This window comes from Chroicocephalus ridibundus, chromosome 6 (assembly GCF_963924245.1).
Source record: "Chroicocephalus ridibundus chromosome 6, bChrRid1.1, whole genome shotgun sequence".
In the NCBI taxonomy this organism is placed as follows: Eukaryota; Metazoa; Chordata; class Aves; order Charadriiformes; family Laridae; genus Chroicocephalus; species Chroicocephalus ridibundus.
The window spans coordinates 34,033,135-34,054,204 of record NC_086289.1 but is presented as its reverse complement, the minus strand read 5'-3'; the positions used below and the strand labels follow the sequence as shown (position 1 = coordinate 34,054,204).

General features: G+C 42.0%; 1 protein-coding gene across 3 annotated transcripts in view; it reads right to left on the bottom strand.

The window, feature by feature from the left end:
• ARID5B (AT-rich interaction domain 5B) overlaps positions 1 to 21,070 on the bottom strand; it is a 122,137-nt gene that overhangs the window by 54,693 nt on the left and 46,374 nt on the right. For all 3 annotated transcript variants that reach the window (XM_063338942.1, XM_063338941.1, XM_063338943.1), the window contains one exon: positions 20,122 to 20,352. In XM_063338942.1, coding sequence (XP_063195012.1) covers positions 20,122 to 20,352 — 231 coding nt within the window. The remainder of the gene's footprint in view (positions 1 to 20,121; positions 20,353 to 21,070) is intronic.

Here is a 21,070-nt window from a genome sequence, read left to right as displayed (position 1 = left end):
GGGTGGGACCCCTGGCAAGCCACTGTCCCCCTTGCCTGCAGACCGGTCTCTTGGGGCTGTGCCTTTCTTTAGTTCTGCACAATATCTGATGTCGTGCTCTGTGGGATTAGGCTGCTGGAAGACGGTGGGAGGTTCGGAAGGCTCAAAAACTTATTTTCTCTGCCTCACGAAATACATAGCAAGAATTTTATTGACTAATCCTGGTCAGTCCCATCCTCCTGATAGCATCTGGAAGGGCTTTCACATTGTAAGGGAACTCTCATCCTCATTTCCAATAAAGGGATTGCTCCACTCCCAGATTCACTCGCCCTGCCTGCCGTGGGATCTAGGTTTTTCCTAGAAGCCTCCTCACCAGCCATGACCTGATGTTTTTTGTTTAGGAAACCTGACAAAATGACATGAGAGGCCAAACCTTCTGTACATCTAATTTTAAACAGATAAAAGTAGCAGCAAGACGAATCAGCACCTCTCCTGGATTTCCAAGTACACTGTTAAGCAGACTTGGACTTCAACTAAGGTGAATATGAAGATTCATTGTCCCAAGAGATAAATATTGACTGAGGAAAAGCAAAGGTCAAATTGGTCAATATTTACTCAAGAAACTCTAAATCTTGATGCAGTGTAACGTACACTCTGAATGTCTTCATCAGCCATCTCTGGAGATCTTTTCATTATGACTAAGGATTTCAAAAGTATAACCTTCTCCCTTCTAAAATTCGTACTTAAAACCTCATGCACACCTACTGGAAACAGGAAGCTTTCCACGCCTATGGCTTCAGCAAAAGGAGAGGTGTTGTTTTGCAAATGCTATCTGCCCAGTCCGCATGCCAGAACTCAGTAGCTCTGACCTCCAAAGACGTGAACAATAAAAACTTTCTGACTCATCATATGACGGTATTTCACATTACCATGAACAGGAATTTCTTCTTTGGTAAGGATTAATGCACTCCCTTTTCACTTCGTCTCAAATATCTGTAAATTAAGGCTGAAATTTTATCTCAGCCTTCTATTTCACATAAGGAATTACTTTGAGACAATGTCAATCAAGAGCTTGGGGGGAGTTACAGTCCTATTATTTACTGTGGCAAGTATATTAGCCCTATTATTTATCTAAGGTTTCAAGCTTACTGCCTGATTTCTGAAGGTCTCCTACCATGCTATTTTTGTCTGAAGCCACAGCGCTACGGTCTCTCCTTTCCACAGAACAGCACTGTTGAAAACAAAAATTCCAGGAAATTTATAAAGGCTGATTCTTCTGAAGATGCATGAGGAAGGAAGATACTCAAATCCTCTGGAGCTTCAATGAGCTTATCCCCCAAACTCCCCTCAAGCCACTCAATGATCAGGAAGGTACCAACCCTGCCACTCCTCTGTTCATTCAAACAGTCTGGCATGGCGGGTGAAATCCTATTTCTAACCTTTGTCTTCACGAAACATAACGCAGATTTGTTGCAATCACCATGGAGATCAGTTGGTTTCAAATTAGGCACAAACTGTTTGTTTCCTTTGCTATTTTTATTATGTTTTGAGCCTATTATGTTCCTCCCGCCCTGCCCTTTCTTTATCTTTACTGGCAAATGAGAACAATCTGACTTCATTGGGAAGTCAAATCCTAAAATCCTAGCCACTCCTGAACTCAGTGGGGGACGGTGGTGGTCGCCCCTTCTCAATTGCCTTCCCTCGCTGGCTGGCAACCAAAAAGTCTGCACGAGGCCAGATGTGCAAATGGAGTCTCCGTTAGCTGGAAGAATAACGTGAACCTTGCTCTCTGCAATTTCATAGTTAGGCCTACTAGGGATGGAGGAATTAATTTATTTTCCACAAGAGGGAAAAGAAGGTAGGCTTCGGTCTCATGTCTACAAGGTATGAATGAACCACCAAGGTCTGGCATGAGAGAAATGGCATTATCCTGGTGTAACAAAGAGGGACGGCAATGGGAATGGGGATGGGACCATACGGTGAAGAGGGGTGAAAGACGAGTGCCTGGCATGAGGAACTGAGGAAGAGGAAGGCTGAAGCCATGGGGTGTGGGGGAAGCCAGACTTCTGGGCTGTTTGGATTACACGCAGAAAGCAAATAAATCCAGCACCATGAAGCCAGGTGCGAGCGACACCCTTCCACCAGGCAATAGCTGGGCTTGGCAATAGCTCCCCATGGAAAGGCTGTCCTGCACCTCTGAAAGCACGGAGGAGTTGTTATTTGACTCCCAAAGACATCAAGTCTCTAACAGAAGTTCCTTTGGAGGCGCAGAAAAAGACACAAGGCCCGATAGCGCTGAATGTAGGTTTCCCACAGCCCGAGTCAATGGGCTCCCGGTGCCAAAACTGCAGCAGGCTGGGATCTGACGGTCCCAACAATGCCGATGCCAACGCAAGCCTTTCCCACAGCTCGGTGACAGGTACATCGCTTCCTTTAAAACAGCATCAAGTCTCCACTAAAACATCCCTCTGCTTCTGGAATCATACGCAATCCATAATGTGGAACTTAAGTTTAAATTCGAAGACCAATTAAAAAAAAAAAAAAAAATCAATGAAATGCTTTTATGAAACAGGAGATTGATCTGCAGCTTAAAACTTCCAGTAATGTAATATTTTAGAATTTTAATAAATAATGCTTTTATCTTGATTGCAAAATAATACCCTGCCATGAAAACACAGAGCAGAGGTAGGAAGCTGTTCAACAAGAATTAAAATGTCACACTTTGCACAGAACGGAGCATTACAATTATTGGTGAAACACATTTTTCAAACTTGTTAACACAAAATTAACAATTACATACATCACTTAATTCTATAAGTGCATATCTCTCGAAGTACCCATTAGCTAACCATGCCTAGTTCAGTTTTAATATACATGCAGGCTTTGCAGCACAGAGGGGATGTAACTACGCGAGCGTTGGCACAGTAAACCCTGAAATGGCAAGTGCTATTAAATTGAGATGCAATCACGTTGAAAGGGAAACATTAACAAACAGCAGACAATTGAGAAGAAAATACAGGGCGCTTGTGTTCTAATACATGTGCTTCAAAACCTTATATAACTATTCATTGTCTAGTTCATCTGGCCAGGGGCCCAGTTTGCTCTATGCTATGCTATACTAATTTTATAATAATAAACTGTTACACAAGCTTTATGCAATCATGCATACGAAGAGGTTGTGGAAGACATTACATTTTATTATCTTTCTAGCAAAGACACCATCTTGAAATTAAACATAGCCTGGCACAAGTATATGTGAGTTACAAAAAAAATAAAAGAAAAGGAAACAAATGCAAGTATATCTTTAAAACAAACAAAAAAAAATCCTTTCAAAAAGACTCTTTTCCTCCTCTGAATATCACCTTCACATTATGCATGACAGATGAATACCACTAATCCCATAATACAATGCAAGAATCTGCATGTTCCTGGACTATGTTCATTTGAAGACAATCAGTGATTTTTTGGAAACACATGCGCTTTTTTTTTTTCTTAAATACACCTTCTTTTCGTAAAAGCAAGGCAAAATGGTTTACAAAGCCAAAAGGAATGCGTGAAATAGCTGAGGTTTAAAAAACCTTTATGTTATTTGTTACTTTAGCATGAACCAACATGAACCACCGAGATGCTTCAGTTAAGATTTATCTGTACCACAAAATATTTGTAGGATAGCAGTTGGAAAACATGGGGATGAGAGAGACGGGGCACAAAAGCATATACAGTACGAACCAGATGCAACCCAGAAAAGTAATTTCATATTCCACATTTGTCTATGGAATTGTCTGAGAATTTTCTGCTGAACATTATTTCCAGGTTTATCACAGCGGTTCAAAACTGGCTATATTTAGCCACTGACCAGTGCCAGAAAGCACTACCAGACTATAGGATCATGGCATATTTTAAGTTTGATATCTCATCAAGCATGAAGGCCAGAAATAAATGCCTTTTATGATCAGAAAAAGCCTCAGACCTCCAAGATACAGAAGGGATTTTTTTCAGCTCTAAGTCATGAGATACCAGCCTCAAAAATCACATTATTCTGATTACCATTGTGCGTCTGCTACTTCCCGACCACCCCCTACATATTTTGATTTCAACATTTTAACATCTAATCTAAAAAAAAAAAAAAACAAACCACTAAAGCTAGTGAACCAATGTTTTATGTGGGGCCCCTGAGGCACTTCCACATGCAAATACCACCACCACATACCAAAAGCAACGAGTCGCAGTCAAGTGGCACTGAAGTCCACGGGTGTAGGAGCAAACCCCCAAAAGCTTTAATGCCAGATTCCAATCTAAATCACATCACTGTCAATCCCAAGTAATTGACTCCTGTGGATTTACATGACTGGAACGGAGATCATAATCTTGCTCTTAACCTTTACCTTTGAAGTAGAGATGGTCATAAATCCGACTTTTCTATCCAAGAGGAAAATGCCAGAATTTCATCATTTTCTTCAAATCGGGGCAGGCAGTCAAAAATGTTCTGAGCACCATTTTAAGGGGAACTATCAGGCTCTTTAACTGTAATGTGTGTAATGAAAAGAAACCAGCTGAAAATACTTCTACGGATCAAAACTCTTTTGTCTCCAATGGGTCTGACATGCAAGTGCGTCCCACCGAACCGTGGGTCCCAGGGCCCTGTGCTCCCAAGCTCCACTGTGTTGAGCACCAAACGCTGAGCGCTCTGAGCAGCTGCGATGGTACAGCCACTGGGGAGGAGCAGCGGACCTCATCCAGAGAAAGGGACAGGCACAGGACGTGGCCATACTAGCATCGCTGTGGCAGAGTCGTCCACAAGAGTATGCCAGCCCAGCATGACAAAATTCAGTCCTTCCAACCCTAGACCAAACATTTCATTTCAACCTTTCTAATGAAAAAAAAAAAAAAAAAAAAAAAAGGAACAAAGAACAAAATCCAAACAGACATACAGTTGCTGTGGGGTGTTACTGTGGAAAAAATTTCCCTTTCACTCAAATGGCATCTTCCAGTGCTAAAAAAAGGCATCAAGGACTTGACTCAGAGGAGTGAGAAAACCTCCTGTGAGGTAAAAGTTATGCCAGAATCAAAATCCGAAAGGAGGAGAAGTGGGAACCAGGTGGCAACGCAAGAGAAGGGCTGGAGCCAAGCCCCATGCAAGGGGTTTGCCTGGCGCTTAGACCCATGCCCACAGACCTACACCAAAGGAACTTTACCAGTTCTCTAGCTGCAGGTGGAATGCAACACGAGGTGGAAAACCTTCCTCAGCCACTAAGGAGTGTTGGTTGACTTTCTGTAATTTAACCATCGTTATGCTGGTTTGGTCTAGGCTTCTGAAACTGAGAAAGCCCAACCAACTGCAACCTCCTGCCACTCATCTCATCTCTGCATCTGATGGACGTGCAAGTTGGAGCTTGTATTTGCTGCTTCGGGATTGTCTGATTTTCATGGATATTCATGCTTAGACCCAAACAGCGCAGCCCTGACACCTTCTCCAGCTCACCTGAAATGGGGGCTGATGTTTCTGCTCATTCATCTCGGCTTCCTTTGCTCTCCCGAATATTTCTGATGGTTGCTAGGCAACTATTGTTGAATACATGCATGAGGCATTAATTGTCTGAGCACTTTAAAAGAGGAAAATTCTTCAAAACTGAGGACATCGTCATACCAAAAATAGGATATTTCCCTTATGAAGGGCAACACTGGTGGCTGGGAATGTTGGTGGCTACAGCATGTCAGAGGCTGGATGAGTCACCCACATTACTCACATGCAGCGCAGCACAAAAGAAGCGTCTTAGGAGACCTGACTTTATTATAAAGTTTTATTTTAAATGAAGCGCTTCAGATCTAGTTTTATCTTCTGACTGCTGTCATTGGGGTATCACGGGCCACATTCTCATGAAATTAACGGCGTTGGGTCTGGCTGCTGTTCGACAGTGTTAGAACTTACTGAGTGTATCAATTCACCTCCTTCTAAACCCAAAATGGCACCGGCAAGTACTCCTCTTCACTATACTTCAAAGAGATACTGTAGTCTCACTGCTGATCCTAAGTGCTCTGTGCTCCTTACCCGTAAATGTGGATTTCATTTTATAGGGTCTTTTTTTCCAAAATACATTCCAATGCCATGATCAAGCTCTAAAGACAGTAAACACAGACTTCCATAAATTGACTTAAACTTCTAAACTAAACAACTGCAAGGATTTGCAACTAGGTAATTTTTGTTTGGTTTTTTTTTTTCTTTTTTGTTTTATAACAAACCCATCTCTACCATAACTAAACATTCACAATGTACATGTATTCATCTTAATTACAGGCTGCCTTTCAAAACAACCAACACCAAAAAAACCCTGAAGAACCATCATTTTTTTGGCAAATCAGCCAAACAATTATGGTTCGTTGCAAAATCGGGATGCTATAAAAGAACGAGGGCAACTATACTGCTTATTTTAAACATGGTATTCTGAGCTAAGAGCTGCTAAAGACCCTGGGAATCGTCTTTTCCGCTTCTCAAACTTGTGCTCTACCTCTGTGAAAGTATGTAATGGGACACGGGCTCATCTCAGCAAAGTGCAGCTGAAGTTTGTAAGACTTTAAGATGAAGATGAAATGACTTATTTAATCAACGAAGTGAGAAGCAGAATCATCAACACCTACTTAAAGTAAACATGCCACCCCACAGCAAAGAGCTGTTTTCACTGGGAGTTTAACAACTTCTATTACAGCTGCAAATCCAGGGTGAAACACAGGAGGGTGATGACAGAGCTGGAAGGTTGCACAGTACCTCTCTGTTGAAGCAGCAGCAGCATCTGCGAATGTCACCCATGTTAGCAGGATGATCACCATTACCCTTTTCACATATTCCCTTACCCTTTCTGTGGGCTGAAACTGCTGATTTGAAATAAATTCCTCCTCTTCTATTACTCACTTGTTGCTAACACCTGCTTTTTAATTAACATGCTCTTTAAGGCTCTTACGCAAAAAGGTAAGGTGACTGGAGACGCCTGTGAGGGACCCATCAGGGAAGACTCAAGAAGTGAGTAGAGTAAGTCTGCAGATGATCTCGCAGTGTGTTGCTGCACATTTAAATGAGATGCTATTGGGTTACATTTTCCATACTTCAGCTGAGGAGACAGCCCTTTGTAGAAGTTACTGAAGTGGCCTAAAATGGACCAGATCCAATTCTCCCTGAGCAGATATCCCCAACAGAGAACAGGCAAGGGACTGATGAGCCCCCAGAGACGAGAGCAGAGGAGCACCCTGCCCACTTGGGGCTTCGAGGCAGGCAACTGCTCCTGGTGGATGGAGACTCGTAAGGAGAACAAAGAGGACACGGGGTATCAACAGCCACCAAGGTGGACCAGTGAAGACACTGACATTTAGCTCCTAACGCACCAGCTTCCTGCATAACCCTGTTCCTCAGCCTCTCGTCCATAGAGCAGGTGTAAAGCTCTGCCTTGTCTACTTAAGAAAGTTTTAGGAAGGTTTGCTTTATTGTGTAATGGACAGAAAATCCAGCACGATCTAGCCTTTACCGGCCCAAATGCTATAAATCACATATGTTAACACAGTAACAGTTTTTAAGGCCAGAAGGAATTGTCTACTTTCTGCAAATACTGTCTATACAATGTCAAAGTGACCACTGGATGAAGCCAGTACACCTCTTGCACGAGTAAGGATCATGTCTTTTGGAAAGCAGTCTTGATTTAAAAGATTCAAGTAACAAAGAATATATGGTATTCCTTGCTAAGTTGTTTCCAGGGTTAATTACCCCTCGCTGCTAGATAATTGTGCCTTAGTTTCAGCATTAATTTATCTGCTTCCACTTTGAAGCACGAGGTCCTGCTATGTGTCTGTTTGCCAATTACAGAGGCCTCAACCACCACAGGTCTTCTCCTCAGGGAGGTACTAAGAGACTGTGATCGGGTCCCTTCTTAAGTCTTCTCCTCCATGCACTAAATGGATTGACGTTCTTTAGTCTTTCACTCGAAGGCAAGAGTTTTCCGTGCCATGACTTGTTCCTTGGGTCCTTCCTTAACCTTGTCCAGTATTTCAATACAACATGTAAAGCATGGGCAGCGGAATCGGGCACAAAGGTGAAAGTGGGGAAAAAAATCTAATAAAAGTCTTTCTGCTCTTCCATGTTCCTCTGCAGCCCGTAGTTCAGAATAATACACTTGAGTATTAGTAGCGCAGTTATCCCATGAAATTGTATCACCTTTTTTGCTGAAAGCCATTATCATTTGACTGACTTACCAAAAATGTTAGCTCTTAGGGGGGTTGATAATGATTTCCTTTAGTGTTATATGCAGCAGTAGTTAACACCTCCCTATTTCTTCTCACTATTCCCCTGCTTATTCATCTAAGAACCAGGTTTGCTCTCCTACTCTAGTCAATTGGTTATCTATCATTACCCTCAAGTAATTTATGGCATTAAGACCAACACGGCAGCCCCAAGGCACAAGGAAATGCTTGTCTGATCACTAAAGACCAAGATACAGCTATATATAACACCAAGGCCCAAACTTCAGCTGAAATGCAAACTCTCACTGCTTCACTGGCCTTTGGCCCATAGTGGACAATAAATCAATTAAAAAACATTACAAAGTCCTAATTGCTAATGATAAACTTCCCAAAAAAAGCAACACTTTTTTTTTTTTAGTTGCCTTGTTCTTCAGTAGTTGTGCATAAAAAATAAAAAGTCCTACGAAGAAACTACCGGCATCCGCTGGCTGTGACTGGGAAGATGGATGCTTACACTGTAACACGCTGGTACCTTCTCCAGTGGACACAAGCAAAAAGGGATTGCTGAGGTCTCTTTAGCTGTTTGCTTAAGTAATAACCTAATTCACGTATTGTCTGTTATCTGTCTGATCAGGTTTATGAAGATGCTGACAAGCAATGAGAACTTACTCCAACAGCACTGGTGTCAATAGAGGGGAAAACCCTCCTCTGGATCACCCTTAATGCCCTCGCTTGATTTCAGACACGGAAAACTATAGCAAGAATTTTAATGCGCTATTTTGCCTCTTTTGCAATTTGATTAAAAAAAAAATTCAGAAAAACCCAGCCACGTGGAATTTAAATTCCGCAGAAGTCTCACCCACCAGTAATTACTACTGCAGTGTTTAAAATTTTAAAAGAAAACAAACCCGAACCCGAACAAAACACTATTTTTCAATTAATTTTCTTCCTCTGATTTCTCTCCACATTGCATCATCTCCCAATTACTGTGATTTTGCTGAGTGTGCCAGTTTCTTAAAGACACAGCTATAAAATGTATGGACTAATTGTTGAGCAGAACTGAAGAGCTATTAAAACTGCAATAGTACAGCACTTCCAATGGTAGTCTATTATTTCTACATGATTGGTTTTGTACAGTCCAACTCATGCAGTGAAACTCTTAGATAAATTAACTCCTTCGTTTTGACATAAACATCAAAGGGAGAATTAAAGGAGAATGAACATTTTTTTTCCGCTGCTATTTTAGACGTACTGTTCGTAACACCCATGCACGTTCCTGGAAAGTTACAAATTATTTAAATTGAGAAAGCCATTTGCTGTTTTATCAAGTCTGTGGTACATAAAATTTGGCTCCAGAATTATCTCATTTTCCCATTTCATGTTTCCCCGTCTACATGGTAGAGCATGTTTACAGAACTTTATAACTATAATATACAATTCAGTCATTTCTAAACAGCTCTATAAGAGTAACTCTGAAATGTACACATTTTAAAGATTACTTAGTGAACACCAAACCCCATCCCAGCTGTTTTAAATTTTGAATTTCCCAATAAATGAATAACATACTAAAAAAGCAAACAAGATCTGACATTATTTAGTCTAAGTTTCTAAAATGGCATAACATCTGTAGCTAAAAACAATTTTGAATAACTATATTTAACCAGAGCAGTATTCTATTATTCATAGCTCATTTTCCTTACAGACTAGGGGACTTAATGTGGTGTTCAAACATTTCAAACATTTCTTTTAATTGTTTGGTCCTTCCAACAGCCAGGCTGCAGCAGAAAGGGGGAGGGGGGGGGAATCAAATCTTCACTCATATCTTTTATATATACTCATGTGACCAACCCATGATCTCAGTTAAGTGCCACAACTGTTCATTAACACACATCACAGCCCCCCAGTCAGCACTGCCAGCTTTGAAACCACGCCAGAAGCAGGGGCTCAACAAATGGCACTTTGACCTTTTCACTACTAACTTCAGTCTTTATTAAAATCCCCAAGACGTCAGCTCTGTCTCCCTCTTTTACCACCTTTTCTCTGCTCCCCAAATACCTAATATTCATTCATTAAACAGAAAAGTTTCCTACATTCTTACGTAATGATAGATTCCCCTTTCACTTGCCATCGGCTTTTGAAATGCCTTTGATTAAAAAAAGAGAACAAAATGCCCCCTCCCCCCTGCCAAACAACTCTAAATTCAGATTGCTCACTTATTTCCAGGGAAATCAAGCATGTTCCCTAATATTAAAAAAAAAAGAAAAAAATCTTGCGGCATCCAGGCAAGTTTAGCTCCATTTTATGTTCCTCTTATTAAATTCCAACTTAGCAACACACAAAATGCTCACCGTGCTCTTTACTTGCTTTTTTAATTTCACGTTTGCATCTTCACATCTTCAGCCCAAGCATTTGTGGGGGGACAGAGGCTGATTTTTTTTTTGCCCAGCAGGGTTTCCGTTCTCTACAATAGAGTCACCAAAACCAGTAGTCCCCATGGAGTAAAATGTAACTAGAGACAAACAGAGGCTTTGATCATTTTTATGGTGCTCAAATATAGATGGAAGGGGAGAGAAATCATGCCTTTTTTTTTTTTTTTTTTTTGCCTAGCAGTAATTAACTAACTACACATTAAGAAAAAAAATAAGAAAAAGTTCACATGAGTCATTTATGTGTTTTCATTCTTTGTAAACTTTCTGGCACACCCTATATGCTTCATTTCTTGCTTTAAATAAGTACGCACTGGAAAATATGCATAGTATTTGGAACCAAGGGGAATGACATATTAATTCGAAGTTTGCTTTGTGTAAGTTTGCGCTTTCCAGACTTGAAGTGAAACTTCAAGGAAACCTAAAACTCGCCTGCAACCTTTAATTTATGCCCCCCTTCACCCAGGGATTATCTAGAAGGTATAAACTATTCATTTAAGCGGCACAGTGAAGTATCATCATTAGGTGGCTTAGTTGCCTGGGATACTCCTATCAGCCTGACCAGTAGGGAACCTGGGAAGCATGAGCTCTGAAGGGGGGAAAAGTAAACAAAGTAATGAGTAACAGTTACAGCTCCTTAAAATGTGTACATTAACCTCGGTATTGGGAAACTATTTGCTTTTTAGAGGCAGCACCCTCTGATTGAAATAATGACAAATATTTTGGAAATTCCATCCCAAGCCAAAATGAAATTACTCAAGAGCACTCCGGGAGAACAAAGCTTTTTAGTATAGCTTCAAATGAACTCAGGTAAGTTTACAAATGGCCTATACCTAAAAGACCATTAACTAAAATTACATTTGTTTTTATTGAAAGACAGCCTCAAGTGCTGACATGTAATATATGACATGTGATACATAATAATACTCTTAAACCAGTTCTGACATAATATCTCCCAAGGCATAATAACCACAAATGACTGCTTTAGTTAAGAACTAGCCAGAAGCAAAATAGATCCATGTAAAAGTAGCTTTAACCATAAATACCTCAACAATATTTTATGTCACTTTGTAAAAAAGTTAAAGGAGTCCCATAATAATTAACAACAAAAACTTCACGTTCTTTACTATTGTATGGTGGTTGTGAAAGGTTATTTCATAGTCCCGCAGCTGCCAATGCTGTAAATTATGCAGGCACCAAGAAGCATTAAGGAGAAATAATAGCAATTTAAACTAAGGCTGACGTAATTCATGATAAACAGTCATTGGAAAATATTACAATGTTGTCTTTTTTGAGTGGGTTTAATCAGAAGAATGTGACCATATTCTGACATAAACCACTTCTCTTTTCCATTGTACGGGTGCAGGAGTGGGGGCCCGTTCCCTGGCCACAAAGGTCCCCCTGCTCCCAGCCACTGCTGAGCCCCAGCACCTTGGGGACACTATTCGGGAGGCTGGGGATGCTGGTGGACCAAAAGGTCTCCCAACACAAAGCTCAAGAATCTGGCCAGGCTCAGTGGTACAAGGGAGGCACCGAAACCAGGGGAACACTCAAACAAGGATGCTCTAGCGAAGGCATATTGTGAAAAAAAAAAAAAAAAAAAAAAGCCCAAACAAAAAAAGATGGCTCCAGAAATGAGAACATTTATGATGGACATGGCTCACACTCATGATGAATGCAGCTTGCCTTACTGTTCGCTATGAAGACAAAAAGTGATTTTGATAGCTGAATCATAAAACTAGCCATCGAGTGGAAATCTTATATAGGAGGAATTAGTCATTTATATCTACAATCACTTAGTGAACGGACACCAATAAAACAGACGCATGTGTAACAGATGACAAAACCCCTGTGATAAGTTACATTTATCGGGCACAGAAGAACAGCTCACTCAATAACCCTTTGTTTGCTGGAACTACAAGTTAATTCTCTGCCAAACTCTGGCTGATACAAGATGTAAGCCCCACAATACCATCCCATAATCACTCTTCAATTAAAAATCAAAAAGGAGAGATACAAGAAGCGCCAGACTGGCAGCAGGCACACCCAGGCTCTCGGCTCTGCCACGGGCGCTGGCAGGAGGGAGGACGTATCTCCCTCGCGTCCCGTCGGAGCCCCAAAGCCCCGTCTGCCCCAGCAGGGAGGCCGTACCCTCCCAAAGAAGTAAGGAGCCGTACCAGTTTCCCAAGCGCCCTGGCCACGGGAGCTGTGCCCTCGCAGAGGTGCCATCCGGCCACCGTGAGCTTCTGGGCAGCTCCTCCGTACGGGGCAGGCGGCCACCGCCGGCCCCGGCCGAGGAGCGATGCCAAGGGGACGGAGGAAACAGGCAAAAGCAGTTTTTCAGGCAGCACCTGCCCCTCCACTCAGCATCTGCTGCCTTCCCAAAGGCAGCGGGAACCGGCAACCCCAATAAAATCAGCGATTCTGTAGATGTTCGCCAAAAAGGAGTTTTGCCTATAAACCGAAAAATAATCTATCTTAATATTTATCCCAGTTACAGCCACGGTTGCTAGTGAAAATGTACCAAAAAAAAAAGAAAAAGTAGACGCTAACAGCATTTGTTTCTATTGAAGTTCTTGCAGACAGGGAGGTATTTTATCTTACTTTACCACACATTACTTATGTTCACTTAACAGCTTGCTGTTAACGTTGGGTGAGATTCTGCCCTTGGTTAACTGGTGAAAATCTTGAGTAACAGCCACTGAAGCGGATGGAGCTATTTTGGATTTACGCCACTAAGTAGAGACAGAATGTGACCCCTTATCAGTGCCTTTTTGCTTTGAGTATACAAATATTTTATGCATTTCAGTGAGTGACAGAATGCAAAACTTGCAAATATTTATTTTTAGATGTATGGGGAAAAAGCAATTAGAGCTAAAAATGTTAAGAATGAAGAAATCACTTAACAGAAGCAATTATGTTGGGCACATAAACAGCTCTGCCTTCAGACATTTTATTCAAACGCTGCAGAGCACACTAGAAAATATCAATTGTTTAAAAAAACTGCAAGTATTTTTTCACAACTGAAAAATCAATCATTATAAACAACATCTGGGGATCATTAATATCTTACTCTACAGTTGAATTAACAAAATAAAAGAGAAGTCTGACCAGAATCCAGAACATTTCCAGATTTGCTTTTTCAACCTAAAAGCTTATGTTTGCAGAGGTGGGGTGGGAGAGAAGAGGAAATGTACATTTATCTATATTGCGTATAGCACTATTATGCATTAATCATTACTTCCCCTTCAGCTATGTCCTGTTTTTGTTTTGAGAGAGTTAAAATTTGAAATATTTAGCTAAGCCACCCTGCCCAGGACCTTGGAAAAGATTTGCATATTTTTCAGACTGTTGGAGATGCCACCATAAAGCTCCATCTAAGGAGGTCCCACTATCCACGCTAATAAAAAGCCTCCACACCCCTCCTATTGCATTTCTAAATGTTTAAATCTTCTCGTCTTAGCAGAGGAGCACTAACACCAACCCCACTCTAACATCACATTTGTGTTACAACAAAGAAGCCTGAAGCATTTCTCTGGAAACTTCAGGGTTTTCTAAATTTCACTGATGGAAATTATCCTGCAGGTAGCCAAAAGAGTCAACAGCAATAACGCTGATATTTTACATCAGCGGAAAAACATTTAAAAACCACCCTTTCAGGCCTAAGCACAATTTTTATACTAGAGGTGGTTTAAAAAGAAAAGCCAACTTTGACTAACACAAATAAAGTCACCAACAGGAAAACTGTATTTCATTTAGACTGGAAACATTCTTTCTTCTTTCTTTTTTTTAAAGTCTCATTCCCTGCCAAGGTTTTGTTTTGTTATGTTTTTCCCCTAAACAACTGATTTTTATCTATGAGTCACAAACTTCTGTAAACTGAGACGTATAACAAAAGCAAAGGCCAAATTTCAGCTATACCAGCAGTAATGGTACCACTCCGTACCCTGAAGTCATCAGCTTTCATCCTACACATTTTTCCTGGCATATGACCTATCCCTAAGAAGTCCTGCCACGGCTTCCCTGGTCAAGGAGAAGATGGAAGGTGAGTCCTTCTGAAATTGTTGGCTCAGAAACCCCGGCGGCTGGGAGGACGGGTAAGTCATCCCTCACTCCTCACCACTCCCTGCCAGCCCTGCAAGTGAGAGAATCTGCTTTCTGCATTGTTTTACACGGAGATCCGAGTTGTTGAACGTTTTGTGTTTTGTTTTGCTTTTAATGGAGATGATTTTTCCCAATGCAAGCAATGTATTTTTAAGGTTTTTTTGGGGGGGAAGGGGAGAGGAGGGAAGTGGGGCCTGCATTGCCCTTTACACATAATTTTTTTCAATGAGCAGTTTCCCCTCTGCATTGCTCATGTTATGGTAAAATGAAGAAGTTTCATTTTACAGAGAAAAAATGATATTAATACCACAGCAGGATGTAGTTCTCTCAGTTTTTGGTATGAAATGTTTTATAAAAATTGGCCCTTGCACACAAAAATAAAACTTTTAACCTTCTTTTGGGGGTGAACAAGTGTTTACAGTACCCCAGGGACCAAACAGCTTGTTTAATGGCATATTGGACCCAGCATGCTATAAAAATAATCCAGAATGCCTTAAAATTTACCGAATAGATTTTAAAAATTGAGAAGAAATAAAGGAATTCAGTTTTCTCTCACACTCCAGTTTATAGAAAAAAGCAACCCCATGTTCACAAAATGAATGCGAGACTCCCGGTTCATCTTTAGCAGGCAGGATTTATAATATTTATCTAGCAAAGCACCATGATTAATCCTTCTGTGCGAGATTTTCACCTGGCGAAGCTGATGGAGCTGTAGAAATCCACCATCACCCAAGCACCTGACCCTCCTGCTTCTGAGCTGTGCTGAGCCCCCAGGCCTGGAGAAGGTGGAGGTGACGCTGACAGACTCATCTCTGCGCTCCCTTGCTGTGGGGGCCCACGCGCATTTGGCAATGCAGCCCACAGCTGGGTTGGGAAAGGGTCCACACTCATCGATGCGCCCTGGAAGTCCCTCCAAGCGGTGGAGTAGGCGTGAGTCCAGTAGAAGGCCAAGTCACCTTCTTCGGACAAGGAAACGCAGAACGTGTGTGCGCTCCAGCAACACCTGCACACCCATTTCTGCCCAGGGACCCTCAGATACACCTTCTGGATGCTGCACAAGCAGCTTTGCCTCCTGTTAGATCTCTTCAGTCTATAATGAAAACTATTAGGATCCCTATTTTTCCATTCCTTCTCTCTTGCAGCATAGATGACCGCACAGCAAATGCCAGTAAATTATATACGTTTACAAAAGTTATTCAATAACAGTAACCCCAGAGGCTAATAAATGAAAAAGATTCTGAAAAAAGTCTTTACCAATGATCTCAAATTGAAGAGAAATGAATTGTTCAGCTGGTACATATTATTTTTTTATTTTAAGAGAGCAGGAGAATGAGGAAATAGGGGTTTGTTTTTTTCCACATGCCAATTAATAGCAGCAGTTAGATAAAGGAATGCGTAGGTGAACTCTAGTCTGGACAGAGAAATAAAAGGAGGGAACTGATCCCGTTTGCTCACATCCAGCTGGTCCCTCCCTTGGGCAGACATGGCCCGCGGGACCGTGGCAGGGACTCGGCTGCCACTGCTGCCCAGGTCCATCCCGAGGTCTCCCCGTGGCTCTCACTCAGTGCCCACCTGCAAACCTGCACGGGCCGGTGGCACCGCCAGGCAGGGCTCAAGCCTTTCTGCTTCAGTTTGACCGTGGACAACTCCACTCCAGCCTCCTGTGCACATTCAAAATCCCAGATTTCTATTTCCTAACCACCAACACCAGCATTTCATTACCCACGTGGACTGTTTCACGCTGGTGAGGACCCCCCATTGCTTCTACTTCAGGAGGAAGAAGCACACAGTCTGACTGTGGTCATATCCATGAACTTTGGCTATCAAGCCATCCAAGCATGGCTTATGTCTTCTGCTTTCTGAAGAGAAGCAAGCTTTTGAGACTATCTGCATTCTGGAGGGGAACCCTCCAAGGCAGTTAGATTAACTAATCAGTAGTTATATCAACAAGAATGGGAGCAGGAGGCTTCCCACTCACAGCAGTCTTTCCCCTTTAAAACGCAGAGCAAGTCCTTCCCTGGGAGGCTGAGAAGAAATAGATGCCAATGTTTGAGGCTCTCCAGCTGCCAAGCCAATTCCTCAGCAGCCCACTTCTCCAGTGGCCTCCTTGATGGGATGCTGCGGCACACTGAACCGAGTTCGAGGAGAATCAGAAAAGAACTCTGCAAGGAAATCAGTCCTGAATATTCCTGCCCAAACCACCTGGGCACATGCCATACAGCAGTGGACAGGCAGGAGGGAGGCAGACACAGGTAGCCACAGCATCGGCAGCAGGTCCTGGCTGCGGCAGCCCACACCGAAGCCGGAGTGGAAGCTCACCACAGCCTAACATTTACAAAAGCCCTATGGAAATACAGAGGCCATCCGCATGGCACTGCCTGAAGCATCAAAGCATCTCTTCAGGAGCTGACAGACAGCATTTACATACCTCTTCTACTTAAAAAAGAAAAAAAATCCCACACCAAAATAACATTATTTATTGTCAACAAAACTTAACTTTTCTTCCTCATTTCCTGCTTTATTTAGTTTTTGTTAGCCCCCATAGAATGGGGAAGAAAAGGGGGAGGATGAGAAGGAGTCAGAGCTGAACAAAACGTTTTTGTTAAAAATATATATAAAAAAAGTAGAGAGAATACTTCCTGGAAAAAACGTTTTTCTGTATTAAAACTGCCTAACAAGGACAACAGCTTAGACGCTGCGGTGAATGGGGCTCTTTGTAAAGGTGTTCCTGGCGTCTCACTTGTGACACGCTCTATCTGTCGCACAGTACTCCAACACTCAGAGAACGTGTAACACCTTCCCCAACAGCAACGTTTCTGAAGAAGACCTGGCATCCCTATCAGAAGCCAGCACTTCTCGCATAAAGACATCAGTAGACCATATTTCCCAAATTTTGGACTCGCTCCAGAGTTTGGAAAATTTCAGGTGATGGGGAAATACACGTGTTCCTCTCTCGTTCTTCTGCACACTTCTTTCATTTGCAAGGTAAGGAATAGCCAAACCCTTCAAATTAAATGTGTCTGGATCTCCTTATAGACACCTTTTAAGAATTTTAGTCACATTTCTGTAATCTGGTCTCCCCTCAGATTTGACTGATAAATACCAGTGCCTTAGAGTAATCCATTTATCTACTGTACCACCCTGTCTCTGTTTAGCTTTAGCAGTCATCACTTTCCACATGTGACATCAATCTACATGATATCAATGTAAACTGTTTGTATAACGAAGTGTTGTACATTTTATTGTCCTGCTAGCGAAGAAAAGGATAAAATAGCACTTTGCCTGTTGCCTTCAACAAAGGTAGTATAATTGACACCATACATTTTGCAATACAGAAACGGAACCATACATTGGCCAGTTTTTTCTTCCTAACACAGCAGGGCTCGCAAATTTTACCACATCATTATTTTCATAAGAAATACTTTTAAAGAGTAGTATTTTTTTTGTTTTGTTTTATGGGCACTTAAAAAAATCTGCTTCTTACACCAAACTAAATTTTAAACACACATTATTAATTTCTATGGCTAAGATTTCTGTGGCTCTGGTTTGATAATGAGATAATTGCCTCGCAAAGGTCAAGAGAATGGCATAGTTAGCTTTCAGAGACTGAACAAAGCACTTGCTATGGTTCACTAAGCGTAGTTTCTGCATCACTCCACATCTCTGATTCATCTATTACTAATATTCCATGATACACTTACATTATGGATCCAACTATTTCAACAAACCTGCAATCAAGGAGTGACCCTGAATAAAATACTCCACAGAAAGCAGATGGTACGCTCATCAAACGCCTTCAAGCCTAAAATAACCTTTCCCATATAAGAAGGATAGTCAATTAAAACTGAACTTTATATTCTGAGCTGGAGGCTCAGAGTAAATAAAAATCAACATGATACTATTATGTTATTGGACCAAACTTCCAGGGCGTTTCATTCATTTTTTCACCACCCCCACCCCCTAAGAGCAACCGACACTTTTATTCATAGTTCATTCAAAGCCTGTAACGTTTTATGTGAGTATGAGCAGACTTGACAGTTTGGGCCCGATCCTGCAAAAGCTTGACATCACAAAATTAGAAGTATTCACAGCAGGAATGTGCTCCAGTAGCGACAGCGCGTAAGAAGAATCTCTCCTACCTGTCAGGAGCTGATCGGTGCAGCAGCAGAGGAGCCGTCCTGCACTACCTCACAAAATGCCCCAACGCCACCAGTTGGGTTGGCGTTCCTCTGCCAACACAACAAGGGCTGGAATGGGCGCCAAGCTCAAAGCCAGCGTGCAAGAGAGAGGAAAAAGAGGGGAGATGATTCTCCCGTCACAGGCATTGTTGAACCCCTTCCCTCTCACTCCCATTATTATATGTTAAATGCATAATCAGAAATTCTCTAAGAGACCACAAGAACTTCCTCGCAGAGGTGCAGGGATCTCACACAGCAAAGGTGTGCCCACCGCTATGCGAGCAGATTTTGCTAGCATTAGCCGCAGCGCTCATCCATCTGGTTATCGGTAATAAAACTTAATTCTCACAGCACAGGTACACCGCTAAAGAAATTACACTGGACCCATTACTGGAGTTACCCTGCGTGTGTACACAACATGCGTTCTGCCACACATTCAGCAGCACATCCGCTGCCCTTGGGTTGATCAGACACACACACACAAAAAAAAGAAAGGTGTGAAATCACCTGGCAGCTATCAGGAGCTGAATCTTGCAGCCCTCTCTCCCAGCTGTAAGGGGCTGCATACTTCTCTGGAGCTGCAGAGTATTCTCTACAGCCTTGGAATTAAGAGGTCACCTCCCAGAAGTGCCTCTGCACTTGTAAAATCAAGCTCCTAGCACTGGCAAAGCCCTCACTCAAAAAGCCCATGTTCCAGGAAGGCCAGAAACACCAGTTGTATCTGACTTTTGTCCAGGGCCCTGGGAGCACACGCGCAGTTGATATGGGCTCTGGAACAGCAAAGGGACGCGCAGGGAGTCTCTCCTATTTTGCATTTGTTACCATATTGCACCAATAATGACTTTAAAAAAACCCAACTCGCTTTGTAAAGCTTCTGGAAAGACACAGGCTACAGGCAAATGGTTAAGTAGACAAATTTCAAATCCAGACAAGGGATCCCTTCACTCGTACTGAGTAACAGTGCTACACACCCTACCTGTGTAACATTATCGGCTGTGGTAAACTCAAGTTGCAATACCAAGATCACCAGTGGCAAGAAGCCTTCAGTCTCACAGAAGAGCGAGCATATTTGGTACTTAACATTTCAAACATAAACAGCATTGATTCACTTCAAAGGAATCACATCTTCCCCTTGGAAATCAGTGAACGTTTGAAAAGAAGAAAAACATCTTTACTTGTGAGAAAAAGAAAATAGCTGCAACATGACTTACCAAACTCATCACATATACTTTCATTTTCTATTAGAGTAGGATGATCAAATGTATCCCGACAATAGAAGATTTGGGGGTTCTTGCTTGTTACTGCAATGCCTCCCAGGGCTAAAACAAACTGGTCTGTTAGTATTGAAGAAGGCTTGTCCTGAATGCGTTTTAACATGGAACGATATCGACAGTACTGTGGGTAGCTGAGAATTAGCAGGTTTGAATCTTCATCATCCTCACCTGGAAGAAAAAAAGAAAAGAAAAAAATACTCTTAGTACGTCAGAAAAATACAAAACAAGGGCTGTAACTCAAGCATCTCAGAAAACCCATGGCCCACTTGTTCAGTCTTTTCTCAAAACCTATCTTTTGTAGCACAGCGGTTTTTGAAAGGTAGGTCAAAAATAGAAATTTAAAAAAAGTTTACTGAAACAGTCTCTTTTCTGGCTTTCTGTTCAGTTCTCCCATGCTTGCCCACAAGGACTCTACCTGGATGAGGAAGAGAACATCGCTCTGCAGAAGTTGGCCAACGGCCTGAATCAAAGTACTCTCCATACTTTGCCAACTTGGCTGCTTTGATAGAAATATTATCTGTCATTTTTACTCAGCTCTCTATACAGCCTTACTGTACTCATGTTTACACCAGCTAACGTCTTTTAAAAATAATAACATACAAGCCCCAGAGCATACAGCTATTAACTCTCCTTTGAAGTAGCTGATACTGGCAACTACCAAAGGGCCCCTGGGCCGGGGAGGTGGGCTGATCTCACCTGCTCACTGACGCTAAGCTACCCCAACAGGTACAAATAACTTTCTTCACGTTAACTGCAAATGCAGCAGGACTCAATAAAACACCTACAGAGCACAACGAGCAAATGAATTTCCAATTGTTAAAATGCGGGCTCAAAGTACAAAGCAATCTAGAGCTCCGACCTTTCCATTCCCCCAGATTTTAGATGA